The 18,867-nt window shown below is 38.6% G+C and overlaps 1 protein-coding gene across 1 annotated transcript in view; it reads right to left on the bottom strand.

Annotated features, from left to right (window-relative positions):
• Positions 1 to 18,867, bottom strand: part of Cul5 (cullin 5) — a 110,401-nt gene that overhangs the window by 70,440 nt on the left and 21,094 nt on the right. Inside the window, exons 3-4 of the mRNA XM_071667734.1 lie at positions 3,406 to 3,615; positions 2,803 to 2,985 (exon numbers count right to left, since the gene is read on the bottom strand). Of these exons, the coding sequence (XP_071523835.1) occupies positions 2,803 to 2,985; positions 3,406 to 3,615 (393 nt within the window). The remainder of the gene's footprint in view (positions 1 to 2,802; positions 2,986 to 3,405; positions 3,616 to 18,867) is intronic.

The raw sequence follows: 18,867 nt of genomic DNA, 5'->3' as shown, positions 1-18,867 counted from the left end.
AGTTATATACCATATGGTTGTTAGGTATAAATATCAATATTCATTTAAGTGCATAAATAATTTGTGCTTCACACAAGTAAATTTTAAACTAAAAGGTTTTCTCAGGGAGATATGCATAGCATACAATGCAGCAGTGAAATGAGGGTGGAACCATTGTTTGGAAAATATCAGAATTCATTTGTAATTGTATTAAGTTCCATAGCCAAAGAAGGCATCATCTCCAAGTTTTGGGCCAGGTTAAAACTTCTTATATGAAGCACAGCTCAGGCAAACTACAATTATGTTACCACTCAATGGGGAGACCAAATTGGAGATGGAACAAAGGAGTGAAAAAGATTTTGAGCAGTCATGCCTGAACATACAGGAGGGTGAAAGGCGAACTGGAACGATGTGATATTCTGGGGATGATGTGCTGCCAATGGACTGAACCAGAGCATGTGAAGTGTCAATGGTAAATCATGAAAAGGTCTGTGGGGCCTTTGTGGATAGGAAGATGTGGTTTAGGTACATTACACATGACAGCTAGAAATCAGATGTAAGTGGATGCAGCCTTTCTTCGTCTGTTCCTGGCACTACCTTGCTAATGCAGGGAATGGCAATCAAATACGAAAAAACTTCATATGAGGGAAACAGCTGTAAAAAGTTCATCAAACTTTGTGTTCACCTGACCCAGGTCAGATCTTCAATTTGTTAGCCAGATTAAGTTCCAGGTTAGACCTTTTTATGAGGGGTATAACTTTGGCAAAATCTAAACCAGTTTTATGGATCTTATGCCATTCAGGCTTTCTGATTTCTTAATTTTCATAGTGGTTGACATGGAACTGGCAAAAACACATCCAAATCATGGCAATCTCAGATGAAAAAAGAAAAAAGTGTAAGATAAAGAAGATGAAGCATGGGTAAATATATGCTCCTCTAGTATTTGTAGGTCTGACTCTTAACCTATTCACTCTGGCAGGCTTAAGAACTGATGTTACCTCATCTGTGGCACTGAAGAAGAAAAAAAATATATTTTCACTAAACCTTACCATCAGCATTTCTAAATAAATATAACACTTTAAAACTTAATGTATGAGTCACACGAGCAATCGTACTTGAATTCTTTTAGCAGGTGCTACCAGGTATACAACTTATCTCTCATGTATACAGGACAGCCACAATGAACAGGTTACAGACAGAAAAGAATTGCAAAAAGGAAAGACAAATAATGGAAAAGATTAAAAAGCTTTGATGTGCAAAGAAAAAAGGTACCATAGACGTCAACCCTTGTGCTGCCTGTTCTCATAAAGAAACTATGAAAAGCAACAGCCAGTCACATACCCTAAGCCTATGTCTTAAAGGGCTGGGACATGCAGACAGCTCATAAAAGCAGTGAGTAAAATAGCACCTGTGAAACAACTGAAAAAGAATATACAGTTTAGTGCATTTGATCTGAATCTTATGAGAATGGTCAAATGTATATTGACTAGACTAGGGTAAGACTCAATGGCAGATGTATGAATAGACAATAGTGAACAAAGTAATCCCTTCATGTCTGCCCTGCTATGCAGATGACAAAGAAAAGAGTAAAGGAATTTCCTAAGAGGTAGGACATTGCCTTTTTTGAAGCACTCTAAACATGTAAGAGAAGCAAAGGAGCCTTGGGTAAGTGAAAGGAATCATCATGAAGTACAAAGGCTGTGGGGGGAAGTATGGAATATACAAAATGTAACATAACCGAGGTATTCTGAAGTGATATGAATGGGCACCATTTTTTGAACTTTCTCAAGCTCTAGGTAAGTAAACATTGCAAGAAAACCTATGATGATGTGGAAGAAATGATCATGGCCATGGGAGTACATACATAGGCATATGAAGGAATGCAAGTACAAAGAAAAGTAATTTAAATAAGGTATTTGGAAAGATTATGCAAAGGAAACCTTGGACAAGCTAAAGCAGGAAAGAGCATCCACAGCAGGGCAAATATGATCCTGTGTATTAAACAATAATGAGTGTGAAATAAAGTAGGTTTGAGGTGGAATATGCACATCCTCCAGGCCAATCATAAGCAAGGGAGCCCACACCACATTAGTAACTGAGAAAAAAATTAAAAAAGTATCACCCATTCTTCATGTGTAGATACATCTACTCCCAAAAGGAAGACAAACTGGAGGAGTCACAGTAACATAAGGTAAGGACTCCATAGTCTAGCTTTAGATGAAACAAAACTGAAACAGCCACCTCTTAAGTAACCCACCCAGAGGAAGTGGCATAAAAGTAACACCTTTATCAGCAAAAGTTAAAGCAACATCTGTAAACTGATAAAGAAGCAGCACTGGCAAATAGAATGGAACTCAAACTGAGATGTGAATGACAAATGAAGGTGAACTACTTCAAACTGAACTATGTTGAGGGGGGAAGAAGGATGAGCCCCTGCAAGCACTGCTCCAAACAGGTGAAGATCAATCTTCTGTACAGACTCTGGAACTACCATAACTTACAGAGAAATACTTTTGAGAATGCAACAACATCCCAAATTATTTTTGAGGTGACTAGCTATTATAAAGATAATGATACAAGGAATAAAAGTAATACCAGACTAATTATCATAGGTCCTCAAATCTCTACAATCAAATCCATCATAAAACTGAAAATAGAAACATTACATTGAGAGAATATTTACTTATCAATGTTTTTGACTATGTTCTAACAGTCATGTTTGGAGAAGATGGATAATGTTATGCATGTGATACAAATAGAAAAGTGGATGTTGATACATAAATGAACTGATGGTACTATTTCCAAGCAGTTTCTGTGACTAACCTTTCTAACTATAGAGTCATCATTTTGAACCTTCTTTGAAACTGAGGTAGTAGTCTTGCCTGCAAGAGCAGACTCCAGCTGGTTAAAAGGCAATGGAAGGTAGTTGCACTGTTGGAAGAACTTCCGCCACTCACTAATGTATGCTTTCAGCAGCGCCTGGTCCTCATGCTGGTCCAGCACACGCTGCCCGGCACCATAATATCGTGTTATTATATAGACACTTGATTATGTGCCAATACATAAATTCTTTTAAAGTACCTCAAACAAATCTCTTTTCATAAACCACAGGATTAGATACTGCAAGAAGAAGCATATGTTAACAAATTCCAGATGATTTCATAGGTGTGGATAATAATTTCAATTGATTTTATAGGTGTGGATATGTGAAAAAAAGAGATCAAATGTTCCTGTATAAATGACAAAGGGCATAACATTCTAATAAAACCATATTCAGTCCTATTAAAGCTAAAGCATCCCAGAACAGAGGGCTAAGTAGGACACTTGACAAGCTACATAATACTAAGGAATAAGCAGTGCTAATTTTCCCAGCAAGGGAAATGACAATACTAAGGCAATTAGTCATAAACATGGATGTCTTCTTACTGCCTGTGCATGTGTAATGAAGTCAAGTATATCATCTTGTAAAGCTTTCTGAACCTTTGGAGGGCCTTTCTCATCCCAAAGGCAAACTTTGTGGACGGCCCAGAAGAGGTCTTGCCACTCGGCACGGCTCACACACTCTTGTCTCAGAAGTTTCAGCACTGTTGGTCGCATTGCTGGCCATTTCTCCTCAAAGGTGACAGTTCCTTTGTCCTGAGGAAATTATAAGGTATTTACTCTCAATCAAACCACCATCAACAAATAGCCTAATAGCATTCCCATTACTCCATGACAGAGAAATACAGTCAACCAAAACAACAACCAAATATAACCTACCCCAATTTGAAAGCACAATCAAGTACCATTTTCAACACGATTTAACAAAATACTTTACTACCAATCTAACAAGCCCATCATTACCATAACCAGATTTTCCAATAACAACTTATAACAACCATGATCTGTCAATACAACAGTATCTATAACATCATCACAACAAAATAGTTCAATAATACCTTACAGGCTAATATATCCAAGCTATGATCTGTCATCTCAACACCATTCCAATGTAAGCTGGCAGATCCATAACAACATAACATCCCCTTAATTTACTACCTACATGTATTGTCATCAAAGTCTGACATCTAAATATCACTGCATCATGAAAGAAGATATCCACACTACCAAAGATCCTGGCTTACTCTTTTCTACTTTTACGAGAAGCTAAAACAATAAAATCCCATCCATATTTCAAGTCCATTAGCAAATAATGTTATCATATATTTTCATCATTTACTATCTCATCCTAATATCTGAAAATAAACAGTTCAAATCATAATTAATTATGACGTTTAGTAATGACATTCCTGCATGTAAAAGCTACTATGTGTGGATGTGTTGGAAATGAGATGTTTGAGGACAATATGTGGTGTGAGGTGGTTTGATTAAGTGATGAAAGGGTAAGAGAGATGTGTGGTAATAAAAAGAGTGTGGTTGAGAGAGCAGAAGAGGGTGCACTGAAATGGTTTGGTCACATGGAGAGAATGAGTGAGGAAAGATTGACAAAGAGGATATATATGTCAGAGGTGGAGGGAACGAGGAGAAGTGAGAGACCAAACTGGAGGTAAAAGGATGGAGAGAAAAAGATTTTGAGCGATCGGGGCTTGAACATACAGGAGGGTGTAAGGCGTGCAAGAAATAGAGTGAATTGGAATGATGTGGTATGCTGGGGTCGATGTGTTGTCAATGGATTGAACCAGGGCATGTGAAGCATCTGAGGTAAACCATGGAAAGTTTTGTGGGCCTGGATGTGGAAAGGGAGCTGTGGTTTCAGCGCATTACACATGACAGCTAGAGACTGAGTGTGAACGAATGTGGCCTTTGTTGTCTTTTCCTAGCGTTACATGTGGGGGGAAGGATGTGCCATTTTCATGTGTGGCGGGGTGGTGGCGGGCATGGCTGAAGGCAGCATGTATGAATATGTGCATGTGTATACATGTGTATGTATGTATATGTCAGTGGTATGTATGTATATGTTGAAATGTATAGGCATGTATATGTGCGTGTGTGGGCGTGTATGTATGTACATGTGTATGTGGGTGGGTTGGGCCATTCTTTTGTCTGTTTTCTTGCGCTACCTCACTAACACAGGAGACAGCAACAAAGTATAATAATAACAATAATATTTCATCTATCTATTTATTATTCATACTGACACCCTATCATCAACAGAGACTGATACAATCAGTCACAACATGTGAGTGGAGGTATATATTATCATCTTACCAACTGAAAGTCAGTTTATAAATAACAAATCTACTAGATGAGAAATTTACAAACTGTGAACTTTCACATTGTCGTTGAAATGGCCAATTACCATCAGACTTAGAAATCTTTTGCTTTAAAGTGCAAGTACAATTTGTAATGTTACATACTTAAGTATTTAACAGGTTTAATATCCATAGTGCATCCATTATACATAAAGCTATATTGCCACATTCATTAACTTAACTGTGGGTGCTAACTTCTTGCATCCATTAACTTACCAGTGGAAGTTACCATTCTGCATCTATCAACTTAATGGTGGATGTTAACATGCTACATCCATTAATTGTTGATGTTAACTCATTGCATCTACAAACTTACGACACTGTGGATGCTAAATCATTATATATATTGACTTAATTGTGAATGGTAATTCAGTGCAACCATTAACTTAACTCTGAATGCTGACTCATACCAATTTACTTTATTCAAAACCTAACTATTAGGATGAGATCTACCTGAGGCAAATTCTATTCAAGTCATCCATGCAGCCACTAGCAGTGTCTATTTCTATAAGAATTACAAATACAGGGACACTAAGAGAAACAGGTCCCCATCCAATGCGCTGGCAGCAATAGCTTCTCCAAGTTTTGTCAGAACAGAACAAAATTAAACAGCCACAGCCCCTTCAGTGCTGATCAACATTACACTGGACACAGAATCAACCATTACCACTAATGCTATACATTGTATCCTCTAAAACCCAAATTGGTATGCATAAGTGTAAGGACCAGGACATATTCTAAGTCTAGGTAGCTAAACCTATATTTGCCTGAATTCAGGATGTATTCCAGATTTTGGGAAAATTATCATTGTACCACTGAAACAATGTTTCTAAAATCTCTCTCTCTCTCTCTCTCTCTCTCTCTCTCTCTCTCTCTCTCTCTCTCTCTCTCTCTCTCTCTCTCTCAACCAAATTAAAGTCTGAACAAAAGTAATTTTTCAAAATGCTAAATGCTACGCCTAGGTTTTTGAGGATACATTGTAACTACTTTTTAATTTGAAAGAAGTTGAGTAACTGCATAAAACAGCCAACATTACCATAATAATTTTAGAATGGTAATTTGTAAGGTCATATCCAAAAAAGCATCACATATATAAAGTTTTCCCTTCAGCAATTCACCAAGTATATCTAAAGGAAGTACATATAATTTCACTGACCACCTTTTATATTAGAACCCAATGTAAACCTATATATTCTATTGAACCATGCGTCCATCTTTCTCAATGTAAACCTATACATTCTAATGAACCATGCGTCCATCTTTCTATCTTTTATTTTTAACATTGTTCTCCTTTAGATGAGCTTACAGATACTTCAAATACACCCTGAGTTTCAATCCTAAAGAAGTGAAAATCATTTACAATTCACAGATTTGAGATGTCACGTGATCCTTGTATCTGCATTCAACTTTCCATTCTAGCATAAGAAAAAAGCCTATGTACATGATCAACAATCAATCATTCACTAACATTTTCATGAGATACTTTTAAACTCCAATAATCCAGCCATTAAACATGTCCATCACTGCAGATCTAACAACTCATCTGCGGTACATTGTAAGTGACTACAGCATCTGTTCACACAAGTTCTCATCCATAAACCTTTCTAATGACTTCTTTGAACATCCTTCTTAAATCTTCACTCTTTAATTGAGCTGATATTTTGGAATTTGTATTGTATTCAGAACACATCCAACTAATATCTTTCATTAGTGTGTTTTAAAACACTGTTGTTAATCTCTTATCTTTTTCAAACTTCACTCCCAAGTATTTTACTATACCTCCTTCATTAACTTCATTCTTCCCTATTCAAACTGATTTTAAATTTGTCGGCTCATTTATTTCAGACATAAGCATTGCTCTCACTTGAAGATAACAGGTAGTATACAGCAGCCACCCAAAGAGGTACTGTCACCCTGACTTTGAAGTGCAGAAGTTATGCCTAGAATCATCTTATACCCTCTATATCATGATTGCTGCTCTTATCTTCTATCATTAAAGCTAAAGAACCAAATTAAACTTAATACATTCATCTTACATACAACATATATATTTTTTGTCATAAAACTTGACTACTCTCACCATCCTCCTCCGACACACAATACTGTAATATAACATTTAACTTGTCATCGACCCCAACTCTTCTATTTCAGGCAATACATCAGCATCATGTGTATACAAAACATATGATAAAACTTTTATCCTGCTTTACTATGGTCCTGCCATATCCCAAAATCACTCCCTTTCACCATGTGCTCTGACTGAATGTCCATCACACTTAAATCAAGAACATGCATATACTATGCCTGTACCTCTTCCAAGTAAATGAATATGAAAATGCCAAACCCCATCAACAAATTAAACTTAGTCTCTTTGCTGTTTTGTCATAAACATGCCGTATAAATCTTAAAGACATGTTACATATTCTGTAAAAAGCCTCTTCATCTAACTGAAATTTCCTTTGTTGATCACATATAAGATCTTGATAACAACATCAAGTGAGCAGGCTTAAATAAACAAATCTCTTTAAGAGGAAATCATATCATAAATATCCTGCTAAAAACTGAAAATCTGTGGGATACTGTCTTACATTAATAACATTCTGACAAATACTGTAAGGCAAGCTGATTAATCTATTAATTGCTAATTTGACCACTCTAATCCATTGGATTACAAACAGGTGTGATGTGCCCAAGCCCTCACATCATGTTCCTACAGCCTACAAGTGGCAAATTTGACGGGCTACAAACTTTCTTTTCTTGCCCATAATCAGCCATCATTTAAATGGAATTACTGCATGGTATTGTTCATATGTATGAACATTATATCTTCTTTATGTAAAAAATATAAACAATGCACAAGACTACCTGTGCATAATAATGGAAATAATGTATCAAAATTCTGATGCAGTATACACAAAAGTCATCCACCAAAAATAAAAATCTCTCATTCACTGTGACCCATCACATACTAAGCCTATCTGCTCCAAAACATCCTAGTCAAAAACCTCAAGGCTGCTAAAGCAATTTTCAATTTCTAATCTGACTGTAAGAGATATTTCCTAAACCCCTATCCTAATATAAATTCTTTTTTTATCAATATCATACTTGATAGCCATTTCCCACGTTAGCGAGGTTGGGCCAAGAAATAGACAAAGAAAGACACATCCACTCACATGTACACATGTGCAAATATATACATATGCAAAAAAACACAAAAAAAATGATACACAATAAGTTCCCAAAAGTGCACTTTCGCGTAATGATCTCATCATCAGGGGAGATACAAGAATGAGATAGAAGACATAGAACAGTCAGTTAATATACAAGGAAGAGACATTTCAATTTTGTCCTATTTTATACAGAAGGACACTCCCAAAACTTGGTCTTACAGGTGTGTTGTTGTTGTGGAACAGCTGGTTTGACCTTTGGACCAGGCAAATTATTACTTATTACTTATTGTGAGATTTAGTTACAACAGTTTATCTTTACAACTATTTATGAGTAAACTGAGTTACTATCACTGTACAATCCCAGGACCCCTCATCTAAGGGCTCATGCAGATCCAAGGCTGCACTGCACTAAGTAACAGGGATAGGACAGACTCCTTTGATGCTAGAAGTTCTTTGACAAGTCGTACTCATCTTTGTCAACTGATGATGATACAACATCACCCAAGGCGACTCTTTATTGACAGTGTAACCCTAAGCAGGAAGAGTTTGGCAAAGCCATAAATTGAATTTTATAGAAAATAAAAAAATGTCTTGGAAGGAGGCAAGGGAAGTGATAACAGGTAGTGATGATGTGAGGAGGAGATGTAGAGTATTTTGAAGGTTTGCTGAAAGTGTTTGATGATAGAGTGGCAGATGAAGGGTGTTTTGGTTGGGGTGGTGTGTGAAGTGAGAGGGTCTGGGAGAGTGGGTTGGTGAAGATAGGAGGTGGTGAAAGCCCTGTGGAAGATGAAATCCGGCAAGGTGGCGGGTTTGGATGGTACTGCAGTTGAATTTAATAAGAAATGAGGTGACTGTGTTGTTGATTGATTGGTAAGGATATTCAATGTATGTACGGATCATGGCGAAGTGCCTGAGGATTTGGTAGAATGCATGTATGGTGAGTGTTCAAACTACAGAAGCATAAGATTGTTGAGCATTTGTGGAAAATTGTATGGGGGGAGGTACTGATTGAGAGGGTGAAGGCATGTACAGAGTATCACATTGGGAAAGAGCACTGTGGTTTTAGAAGAGGTAGAGGATGTGTGGATCAGGTGTTTGCTTTGAAGAGTGTGTGCAAGAAATACTAAGAAAAACAGATGGCTCTGTATGTAGCACTTATGGATCTGGAAAAGGCATATGATATAGCTGATAGTGATGCTTTGTGAAGGGTCTTAAGAGTAATGATGTGGGAGGTAAGCTGCTAGAAACAGTAAGAAGTTTTTATCAAGGGTGTATGGCATGTGTATGAGTAGGAAGAGAGGAGAGTGATTGGTTCACAGAGAATGTCTGTCTGTGGCAGGGGTGTGTGATGTCCACAAGGCTGTTTAATTTGTTTATGGATGGGGTCATTAGGTAGGTACACGCAAGAGTTTTGGAGAGAGGGACGAGTATGCAGTCTGTTGGGGATGAGAGGGCCTGAGAAGTGAGTTAGTTATTTGCCAATGATACAGCACTGCTGGATGATTCGAGTGAGAAACTGCAGAAGTTAGTGACTGAGTTTGGAAAAGTGTGTGAAAGGAAAAAGTTGAGAGTAATGTGAATAGGAGCAAGGTTGTTAAGTTCAGCAGGGTTGAGAGACAAGTTAGTTGGGATGTGAGTTTGAATGGAAAAAAATTGGAGGATGTGGACTGACAGTTGGTAAACTTATGGAAACCATCATTCAGTTTAAGAGTGTAGACCATTTTGAGGACCACCACTTAATAAATGAATTGCAACATAGTTTTTGACAATATCATTCATGTCTGACAAATCTGCTTGATTTCTTTAATGACTTAATCAACATGTATGATGAAAGTAAAGCAGTTGATGTTATCTATCTTGGTTTTCAAAAAGCATTCAATAAAGTTCCACATTAAAGGTTATCAACTAAAGTTAAGTCACATGGTAAAAATGGGGTTGTACCTCTATGGTTAGGAAACTGGTTAACTGGCCATAAACAAATAGTTGTGATTAATGGTCAAGCCTTAAAATGGTTAACATAACAAGTGGTGTACCACAATGATCAGTCTTGGGAACAGGTCTTTTTCTCATATATATCAATAATGGGCTGCATTGTAAAATATCAAAATTTGCAGATAATACTAAGTAGGGAAACAAATCTACAACAGAAATTGAACATCTGCATCTTCAAACAGATTTAGACAAGCTGATGGACTGGGCTCATAAATGACAAATGAATTTTAACATTGATAAGTGAAAAGTTTTATTACATGTCGGTGGTAAAAATGAGAAGGCAGGCTACAGTATGAATTCTGCTGAACTGCAAAAGGTAAATGAGAAAAAAGACAGGTCTAATAATCTCTGGTGATCTAAAGCCAAGTAAACAGTGCACTGAGGCAGTTGAAAAAGAAAACAAAAATCTTGTATTTATTAGAGTAGGGGCAATATAACTAAAGTCTAATGAATTTATCCTTACTCTTGACAAGTCATCTGTGCATACCCATGTTGAATATTGTGTTCAGTTTCAGTCTCTCTATTTGAGGAAAGACATAGACAAAATGGAGAGAGTACAGAAACAAGCTAACAAGATGATTTCCAGACTGAGAAACAAATCCTATTAAAGCCATTAAATGACTTGAATCCAACCTATGCAACTTACAACCATCCATACATATGACTGGAAAAAATCTAAATAAAAAGATAAATACAATGAAATATGAACTAAAGAATCTTAGATAAAAAGGTAAGAAGAAACAACAGAATCATATAATAAAGCTGGATGATAAAAAACAAGATAATCATGATACAAAATGAGTAGGATACAAGAATGCTGTACAGGTATACAAATTTTAATGTCATGATGACACATCCGACTTACGTCCCTTTAGAGATCTGACTAGTCAGTCAGAACGGAACTCAGATGTATGTCGGGAAGCGGGTGGGTTTAGTTTAGAAAAGAGAAGGTTAAGGGGTGATCTGCTATGGAGATTTAAAATCATGAAAGGCTTCAATAATCTCGATATAACAAATTACATAGGTATAGATTCATCTGATTTCATTCAAATTAATGGTTACAAACGAGTGGGCAAATGTTTCACCTTGAATGAAGCAAAATAATTTCTCATCAAAAGGACTGTTAACATAAGAGTGGTGGAAAGTAGTACCAAAGATACATTTAAGAAGAGACTTGAAGACTACTTCGCTTCAAGTTCAAGACTGACATTATTTGCGCCACCTTAGCTACATCAAAAACATATATTTCTTATCTTTCATTTGTACATATTTCTATTCTTGCCACAATGACCAATAAAATTAATGGCTCTTCCACTATCACAAACAGCCTCGAAGGGACCAAGTGGTCTGTTGCTGTGTGAATTCTTTTGTATTCCTCCGTATCAGAAATAAGTACAAAAACTGCCTTTCCCTTAAAGTGATTTTATCCAATTTGACTATATACAAATAACTGCAAACTGTGTAACCCAAGGGGCCCCTTTTACAGGACTCCTGCACCTTCAAGGCAGCACTAAAATCAACAGCTGAGGTGTGAAAAGTTCATACAAGATTATACTCATTTTTGTTCACTGACAATGATGCAGTCTGTCAATGCCTGTATCTATACGTACTTCCTGCCATAGATGTCCCTTCTATCATTATGAAACTCCTACATCAGCCAAGACCACAAGTTATAAAGTGTAGGGATGTTGTGTATGTCTATACACAGGGTGAAAGTGGTGCATCTGAGCAGTATGTGTTTAGTATCTTCATTCTGGTAGCCATACTGTGGGCAACTATATATCATCTTTTTATACTTGTTCACTGTTCTCCACATTATCAAGGTAATGCCAGAAACAATGAAAAAAATGGCCTCCTTGGCTCACATCCACTCTTCAGCTGTCATATATAATGCATCAAAAACACAACCCCCTAATCACAACCTGGCCCCACAGACCTCTCCATGTTTTTCTTTGACTACTTCATATGTCCTGGTTTAGTCCACCAACAGGATATCAACCCTTGTATATCACATTTCTCTAATTCAATCTATTCCAGTGCAGGCTTTACATCCTCCCACTTGTTCAAGCCCTGAGCACTCAGAAAAATTTTCACTACATCCTTCCATTCCACTTCTGAAACCTATAACCTCTTTGTCAACCACTCCTCACCTTTCCTCTCTATATGTTTAAGTCATTTCTGCACACTCTTTTCAGCTCTCTTAACCATACCCTTAGCTCTCTCTTACCCCATCATTTCTTACTTCATCAGCCCTCTTTACACCATACATTGTACTCAAAATTTTCACCGCTAACACATCAACCTGCTTCTGTACTCTCTCAATTGAGTCCATGTCTTGCATTCATACAATACTACTGGAACTACTATATCAAACATGCCCTTCTCTGTAATCACAAACAATGAATTCTCTTTCAACACACTCCTCAAAGTGCCCAGGACCTTACACCCTCACCAATCCCATATCAAACCCTTAACTACAACATTACCCACTCTTGCATTCAAAGCACCATTCACTAATACCCAAATCTCACATCAAAATTGATGACACACCTACTTAGCCCCTCTTCCTCCCTCCTCGTGCTTCCAAGTGCATTAGCCCTAATAATTACCCATCTCTCTAAACCACTTTTGAAGACATCCACATCAGTCTGGGGCTAACTTCCTTACACTCTTTCACACATTCTCACAACTTCAGAAAAAGTGTTACCCCTTTCTTGGCTTTCAACCTTACACTAACCCCTGACTTCATCCCTTGGACATTTCTATACCATTTTCCCCCTAATGAGCTTTGTTTCACTGAGATCCAAGTTCCTCTCCTAAAAAATACTACCTTCCTATCTTGGTTACGTCGACACATTCAAACACCTGAGCCTAAGCCTTCGAGGAGGATGAGCACTCTTTGCTTCTGTACCAACTTCTAGAAAATGAAATAAAAAATGGTTACCGTTTCCAACCCCTACTCCTACCCATGTACTACTGTGCAAGAAATAAATGGGAAGTGTTCTTTCTTCCCTATTCCCAGAGATAGGAGATGATAGAAATACATCAACCACTCTGCTGCTCACTACTAGTTCATGACCAGGCCAAGCCAATCACAGCAAAACACCACTAAGGCCACATCATTGACCTGAACAGAGTAAATGTGGAGTCCACACAAATTGGGAAGACATTTCTAATATCTTCTGTCTGCTCACTGCTTAAAATTCTACGAATTCATGCTTTTGGTGATAAATATACCTTATCCAAATTTTGGTGAATCTCTAGAAGGTATTTGAATAATCTTGACACTGTCTAGTTACTGATAAATTCCAGTTTTCTTTAGTACAAACAAATGAGATTTCAGTGTACTAAGCCCATTCTATATGGTCCTTAGACAAGACCCTGATGAATGCTGGATGATAAGACAATACAGAACTTTGATATTTCTCACAGCACTGCACTGGGCCACTGGGGATTTATTCTGCTTCATAATTAATGCATTAAAGTCTGTTAAGAATGAGTTGGATCTTGTGCTACTGAAGTACAGTATGTAGAATGCTTTTCTTTAAGAATATACTTACAGTGTAAAGAACTGTTTGATTTAGACAAAATTCCTTCATCATTTTTTGTGAACTGCAGTGAAAATTAGTTTCAGCTTTGAAAATCCTGGGAATTCTGTGTATATCTGTATTTAAGAAAGCTTGATCTAAATATACTCTCCTGCTATCTCTGCACAACAAGCGTACTCTATCTATATATACAAGAAAGGTTTCTTACTTTGTCAGTCTTAACAATAAAGTACAGTGACAGTATCAAAAATAAACCATTGATAAAAACCTTATATACCTAATCCTGTGCAATCAAACCACATCATTATCATGACCAAAAAACTTAGTCCCACCAGCAGTTCCTATCTCTGCTCTCTGATACCACTCTGTGAAAACCAAGTCCTGAAACTCCAACTACAAAGGCACCATCATCATATTTTGACACTTGAATATTACCATCATGGACTGGAATCCTAATAAATTACCATCTTTGACACCAACATGGTCCATGAGACTAATACTATCCTCATACAAAATCATCATCATACTGAAAATGATCTGACAACCCAATACCATCATCACCACCATTATGTCCTTCGTTCTTTCCTACATTTGATTCCTTTCATTCACCTAAGATGGCCATGATTTTGATATGTTTTGCCCAAGCCATATAAATATATTATCATTATTATTTTGCTTTGTCGCTGTCTCCCGCATTTGCGAGGTAGCACAAGGAAACAGACGAAAGAAATGGCCCAACCCACCCCCATACACATGTATATACATAGGTCCACACACGCAAATATACAAACCTACACAGCTTCCATGGTTTACCCCAGACGCTTCACATGCCCTGATTCAATCCACTGACAGCACGTCAACCCCGGTATACCACATCGATCCAATTCACTCTATTCCTTGCCCTCCTTTCACCCTCCTGCATGTTCAGGCCCCGATCACACAAAATCTTTTTCACTCCATCTTTCCACCTCCAATTTGGTCTCCTACTTCTCCTCGTTCCCTCCACCTCCGACACATATATCCTCTTGGTCAATCTTTCCTCACTTATTCTCTCCATGTGCCCAAACCATTTCAAAACACCCTCTTCTGCTCTCTCAACCACGCTCTTTTTATTTCCACACATCTCTCTTACCCTTACGTTACTTACTCGATCAAACCACCTCACACCACACATTGTCCTCAAACATCTCATTTCCAGCACATCCATCCTCCTGTGCACAACTCTATCCATAGCCCACGCCTCGCAACCATACAACATTGTTGGAACCACTATTCCTTCAAACATACCCATTTTTGCTTTCCGAGATAATGTTCTCGACTTCCACACATTCTTCAAGGCTCCCAGGATTTTCGCCCCCTCCCCCAAACAATGATCCACTTCCGCTTCCATGGTTCCATCCGCTGCCAGATCCACTCCCAGATATCTAAAACACTTTACTTCCTCCAGTTTTTCTCCATTCAAACTTACCTCCCAATTGACTTGACCCTCAACCCTACTGTACCTAATAACCTTGCTCTTATTCACATTTACTCTTAACTTTCTTCTTTCACACACTTTACCAAACTCAGTCACCAGCTTCGGCAGTTTCTCACATGAATCAGCCACCAGTGCTGTATCATCAGCGAACAACAACTGACTCACTTCCCAAGCTCTCTCATCCCCAACAGACTTCATACTTGCCCCTCTTTCCAAAACTCTTGCATTCACCTCCCTAACAACCCCACCCATAAACAAATTAAACAACCATGGAGACATCACACACCCCTGCCGCAAACCTACATTCACTGAGAAACAATCACTTTCCTCTCTTCCTACACATACACATGCCTTACATCCTCGATAAAAACTTTTCACTGCTTCTAACAACTTGCCTCCCACACCATATATTCTTAATACCTTCCACAGAGCATCTCTATCAACTCTATCATATGCCTTCTCCAGATCCATAAATGCTACATACAAATCCATTTGCTTTTCTAAGTATTTCTCACATACATTCTTCAAAGCAAACACCTGATCCACACATCCTCTACCACTTCTGAAACCACACTGCTCTTCCCCAATCTGATGCTCTGTACATGCCTTCACCCTCTCAATCAATACCCTCCCATATAACTTACCAGGAATACTCAACAAACTTATACCTCTGTAATTTGAGCACTCACTCTTATCCCCTTTGCCTTTGTACAATGTCACTATGCACGCATTCCGCCAATCCTCAGGCACCTCACCATGAGTCATACATACATTAAATAACCTTACCAACCATATATATATATATATATATATATATATATACATCCCTGGGGATAGGGGAGAAAGAATACTTCCCACGTATTCCCTGCGTGTCGTAGAAGGCGACTAAAAGGGGAGGGAGCGGGTGGCTGGAAATCCTCCCCTCTCGTTTTTTTTTTTTAATTTTCCAAAAGAAGGAACAGAGAAGGGGGCCAGGTGAGGATATTCCCTCTAAGGCCCAGTCCTCTGTTCTTAACGCTACCTCGCTAATGCGGGAAATGGCGAATAGTATGAAAGAAAAGAAAGAAAGAATATATATATATATATATATATATATATATATATTTTTTTTTTTTTTTTTTTTTTTTTTTTATACTTTGTCGCTGTCTCCCGCGTTTGCGAGGTAGCGCAAGGAAACAGACGAAAGAAATGGCCCAACCCCCCCCCCCCATACACATATACATACACACGTCCACACACGCAAATATACATACCTACACAGCTTTCCATGGTTTACCCCAGACGCTTCACATGCCTTGCTTCAATCCACTGACAGCACGTCAACCCCTGTATACCACATGACTCCAATTCACTCTATTTCTTGCCCTCCTTTCACCCTCCTGCATGTTCAGGCCCCGATCACACAAAATCTTTTTCACTCCATCTTTCCACCTCCAATTTGGTCTCCCTCTTCTCCTCGTTCCCTCCACCTCCGACACATATATCCTCTTGGTCAATCTCTCCTCACTCATTCTCTCCATGTGCCCAAACCATTTCAAAACACCCTCTTCTGCTCTCTCAACCACGCTCTTTTTATTTCCACACATCTCTCTTACCCTTACGTTACTTACTCGATCAAACCACCTCACACCACACATTGTCCTCAAACATCTCATTTCCAGCACATCCATCCTCCTGCGCACATCTCTATCCATAGCCCACGCCTCGCAACCATACAACATTGTTGGAACCACTATTCCCTCAAACATACCCATTTTTGCTTTCCGAGATAATGTTCTCGACTTCCACACATTTTTCAAGGCTCCCAAAATTTTCGCCCCCTCCCCCACCCTATGATCCACTTCCGCTTCCATGGTTCCATCCGCTGACAGATCCACTCCCAGATATCTAAAACACTTCACTTCCTCCAGTTTTTCTCCATTCAAACTCACCTCCCAATTGACTTGACCCTCACCCCTACTGTACCTAATAACCTTGCTCTTATTCACATTTACTCTCAACTTTCTTCTTCCACACACTTTACCAAACTCAGTCACCAGCTTCTGCAGTTTCTCACATGAATCAGCCACCAGCGCTGTATCATCAGCGAACAACAACTGACTCACTTCCCAAGCTCTCTCATCCCCAACAGACTTCATACTTGCCCCTCTTTCCAGGACTCTTGCATTTACCTCCCTTACAACCCCATCCATAAACAAATTAAACAACCATGGAGACATCACACACCCCTGCCGCAAACCTACATTCACTGAGAACCAATCACTTTCCTCTCTTCCTACACGTACACATGCCTTACATCCTCGATAAAAACTTTTCACTGCTTCTAACAACTTGCCTCCAACACCATATATTCTTAATACCTTCCACAGAGCATCTCTATCAACTCTATCATATGCCTTCTCCAGATCCATAAATGCTACATACAAATCCATTTGCTTTTCTAAGTATTTCTCACATACATTCTTCAAAGCAAACACCTGATCCACACATCCTCTACCACTTCTGAAACCGCACTGCTCTTCCCCAATCTGATGCTCTGTATATGCCTTCACCCTCTCAATCAATACCCTCCCATATAATTTACCAGGAATACTCAACAAACTTATACCTCTGTAATTTGAGCACTCACTCTTATCCCCTTTGCCTTTGTACAATGGCACTATGCACGCATTCCGCCAATCCTCAGGCACCTCACCATGAGTCATACATACATTAAATAACCTTACCAACCAGTCAACAATACAGTCACCCCCTTTTTTAATAAATTCCACTGCAATACCATCCAAACCTGCTGCCTTGCCGGCTTTCATCTTCCGCAATATATATATATATATATATATATATATATATATATATATATGTATATTTATTTATTTTGCTTTGTCACAGTCTCCCGCGTTTGCGAGGTAGCGCAAGGAAACAGACAAAAGAAATGGCCCAAACCACCCCCATACACATGTATATACATACACGTCCACACACGCAAATAAACATACCCATGCATCTCAATGTACACATATATATATATACACACACAGACACATACATATATACACATGTACACAATTCACACTGTCTGCCTTTATTTATTCCCATCGCCACCTCACCACACATGGAATAACATCCCCCTTCCCCCTCATGTGTGCGAGGCAGCGCCAGGAAAAGACAACGAAGGCCCCATTCGTTCACACTCAGTCTCTAGCTGTCATGCAATAATGCCCGAAACCACAGCTCCCTTTCCACATCCAGGCCCCACACAACTTTCCATGGTTTACCCCAGACGCTTCACATGCCCTGATTCAATCCATTGACAGCACGTCGACCCCGATGTACCACATCGATCCAATTCACTCTATTCCTTGCCTGCCTTTCACCCTCCTGCATGTTCAGGCCCCGATCACTCAAAATCTTTTTCACTCCATCTTTCCACCTCCAATCTGGTCTCCCAC

Source organism: Panulirus ornatus, chromosome 12 (assembly GCF_036320965.1).
Source record: "Panulirus ornatus isolate Po-2019 chromosome 12, ASM3632096v1, whole genome shotgun sequence".
Classification (NCBI taxonomy): Eukaryota; Metazoa; Arthropoda; class Malacostraca; order Decapoda; family Palinuridae; genus Panulirus; species Panulirus ornatus.
Note: the sequence above shows the minus strand (reverse complement) of the source record. Positions and strands in the feature narration are given on the sequence as shown.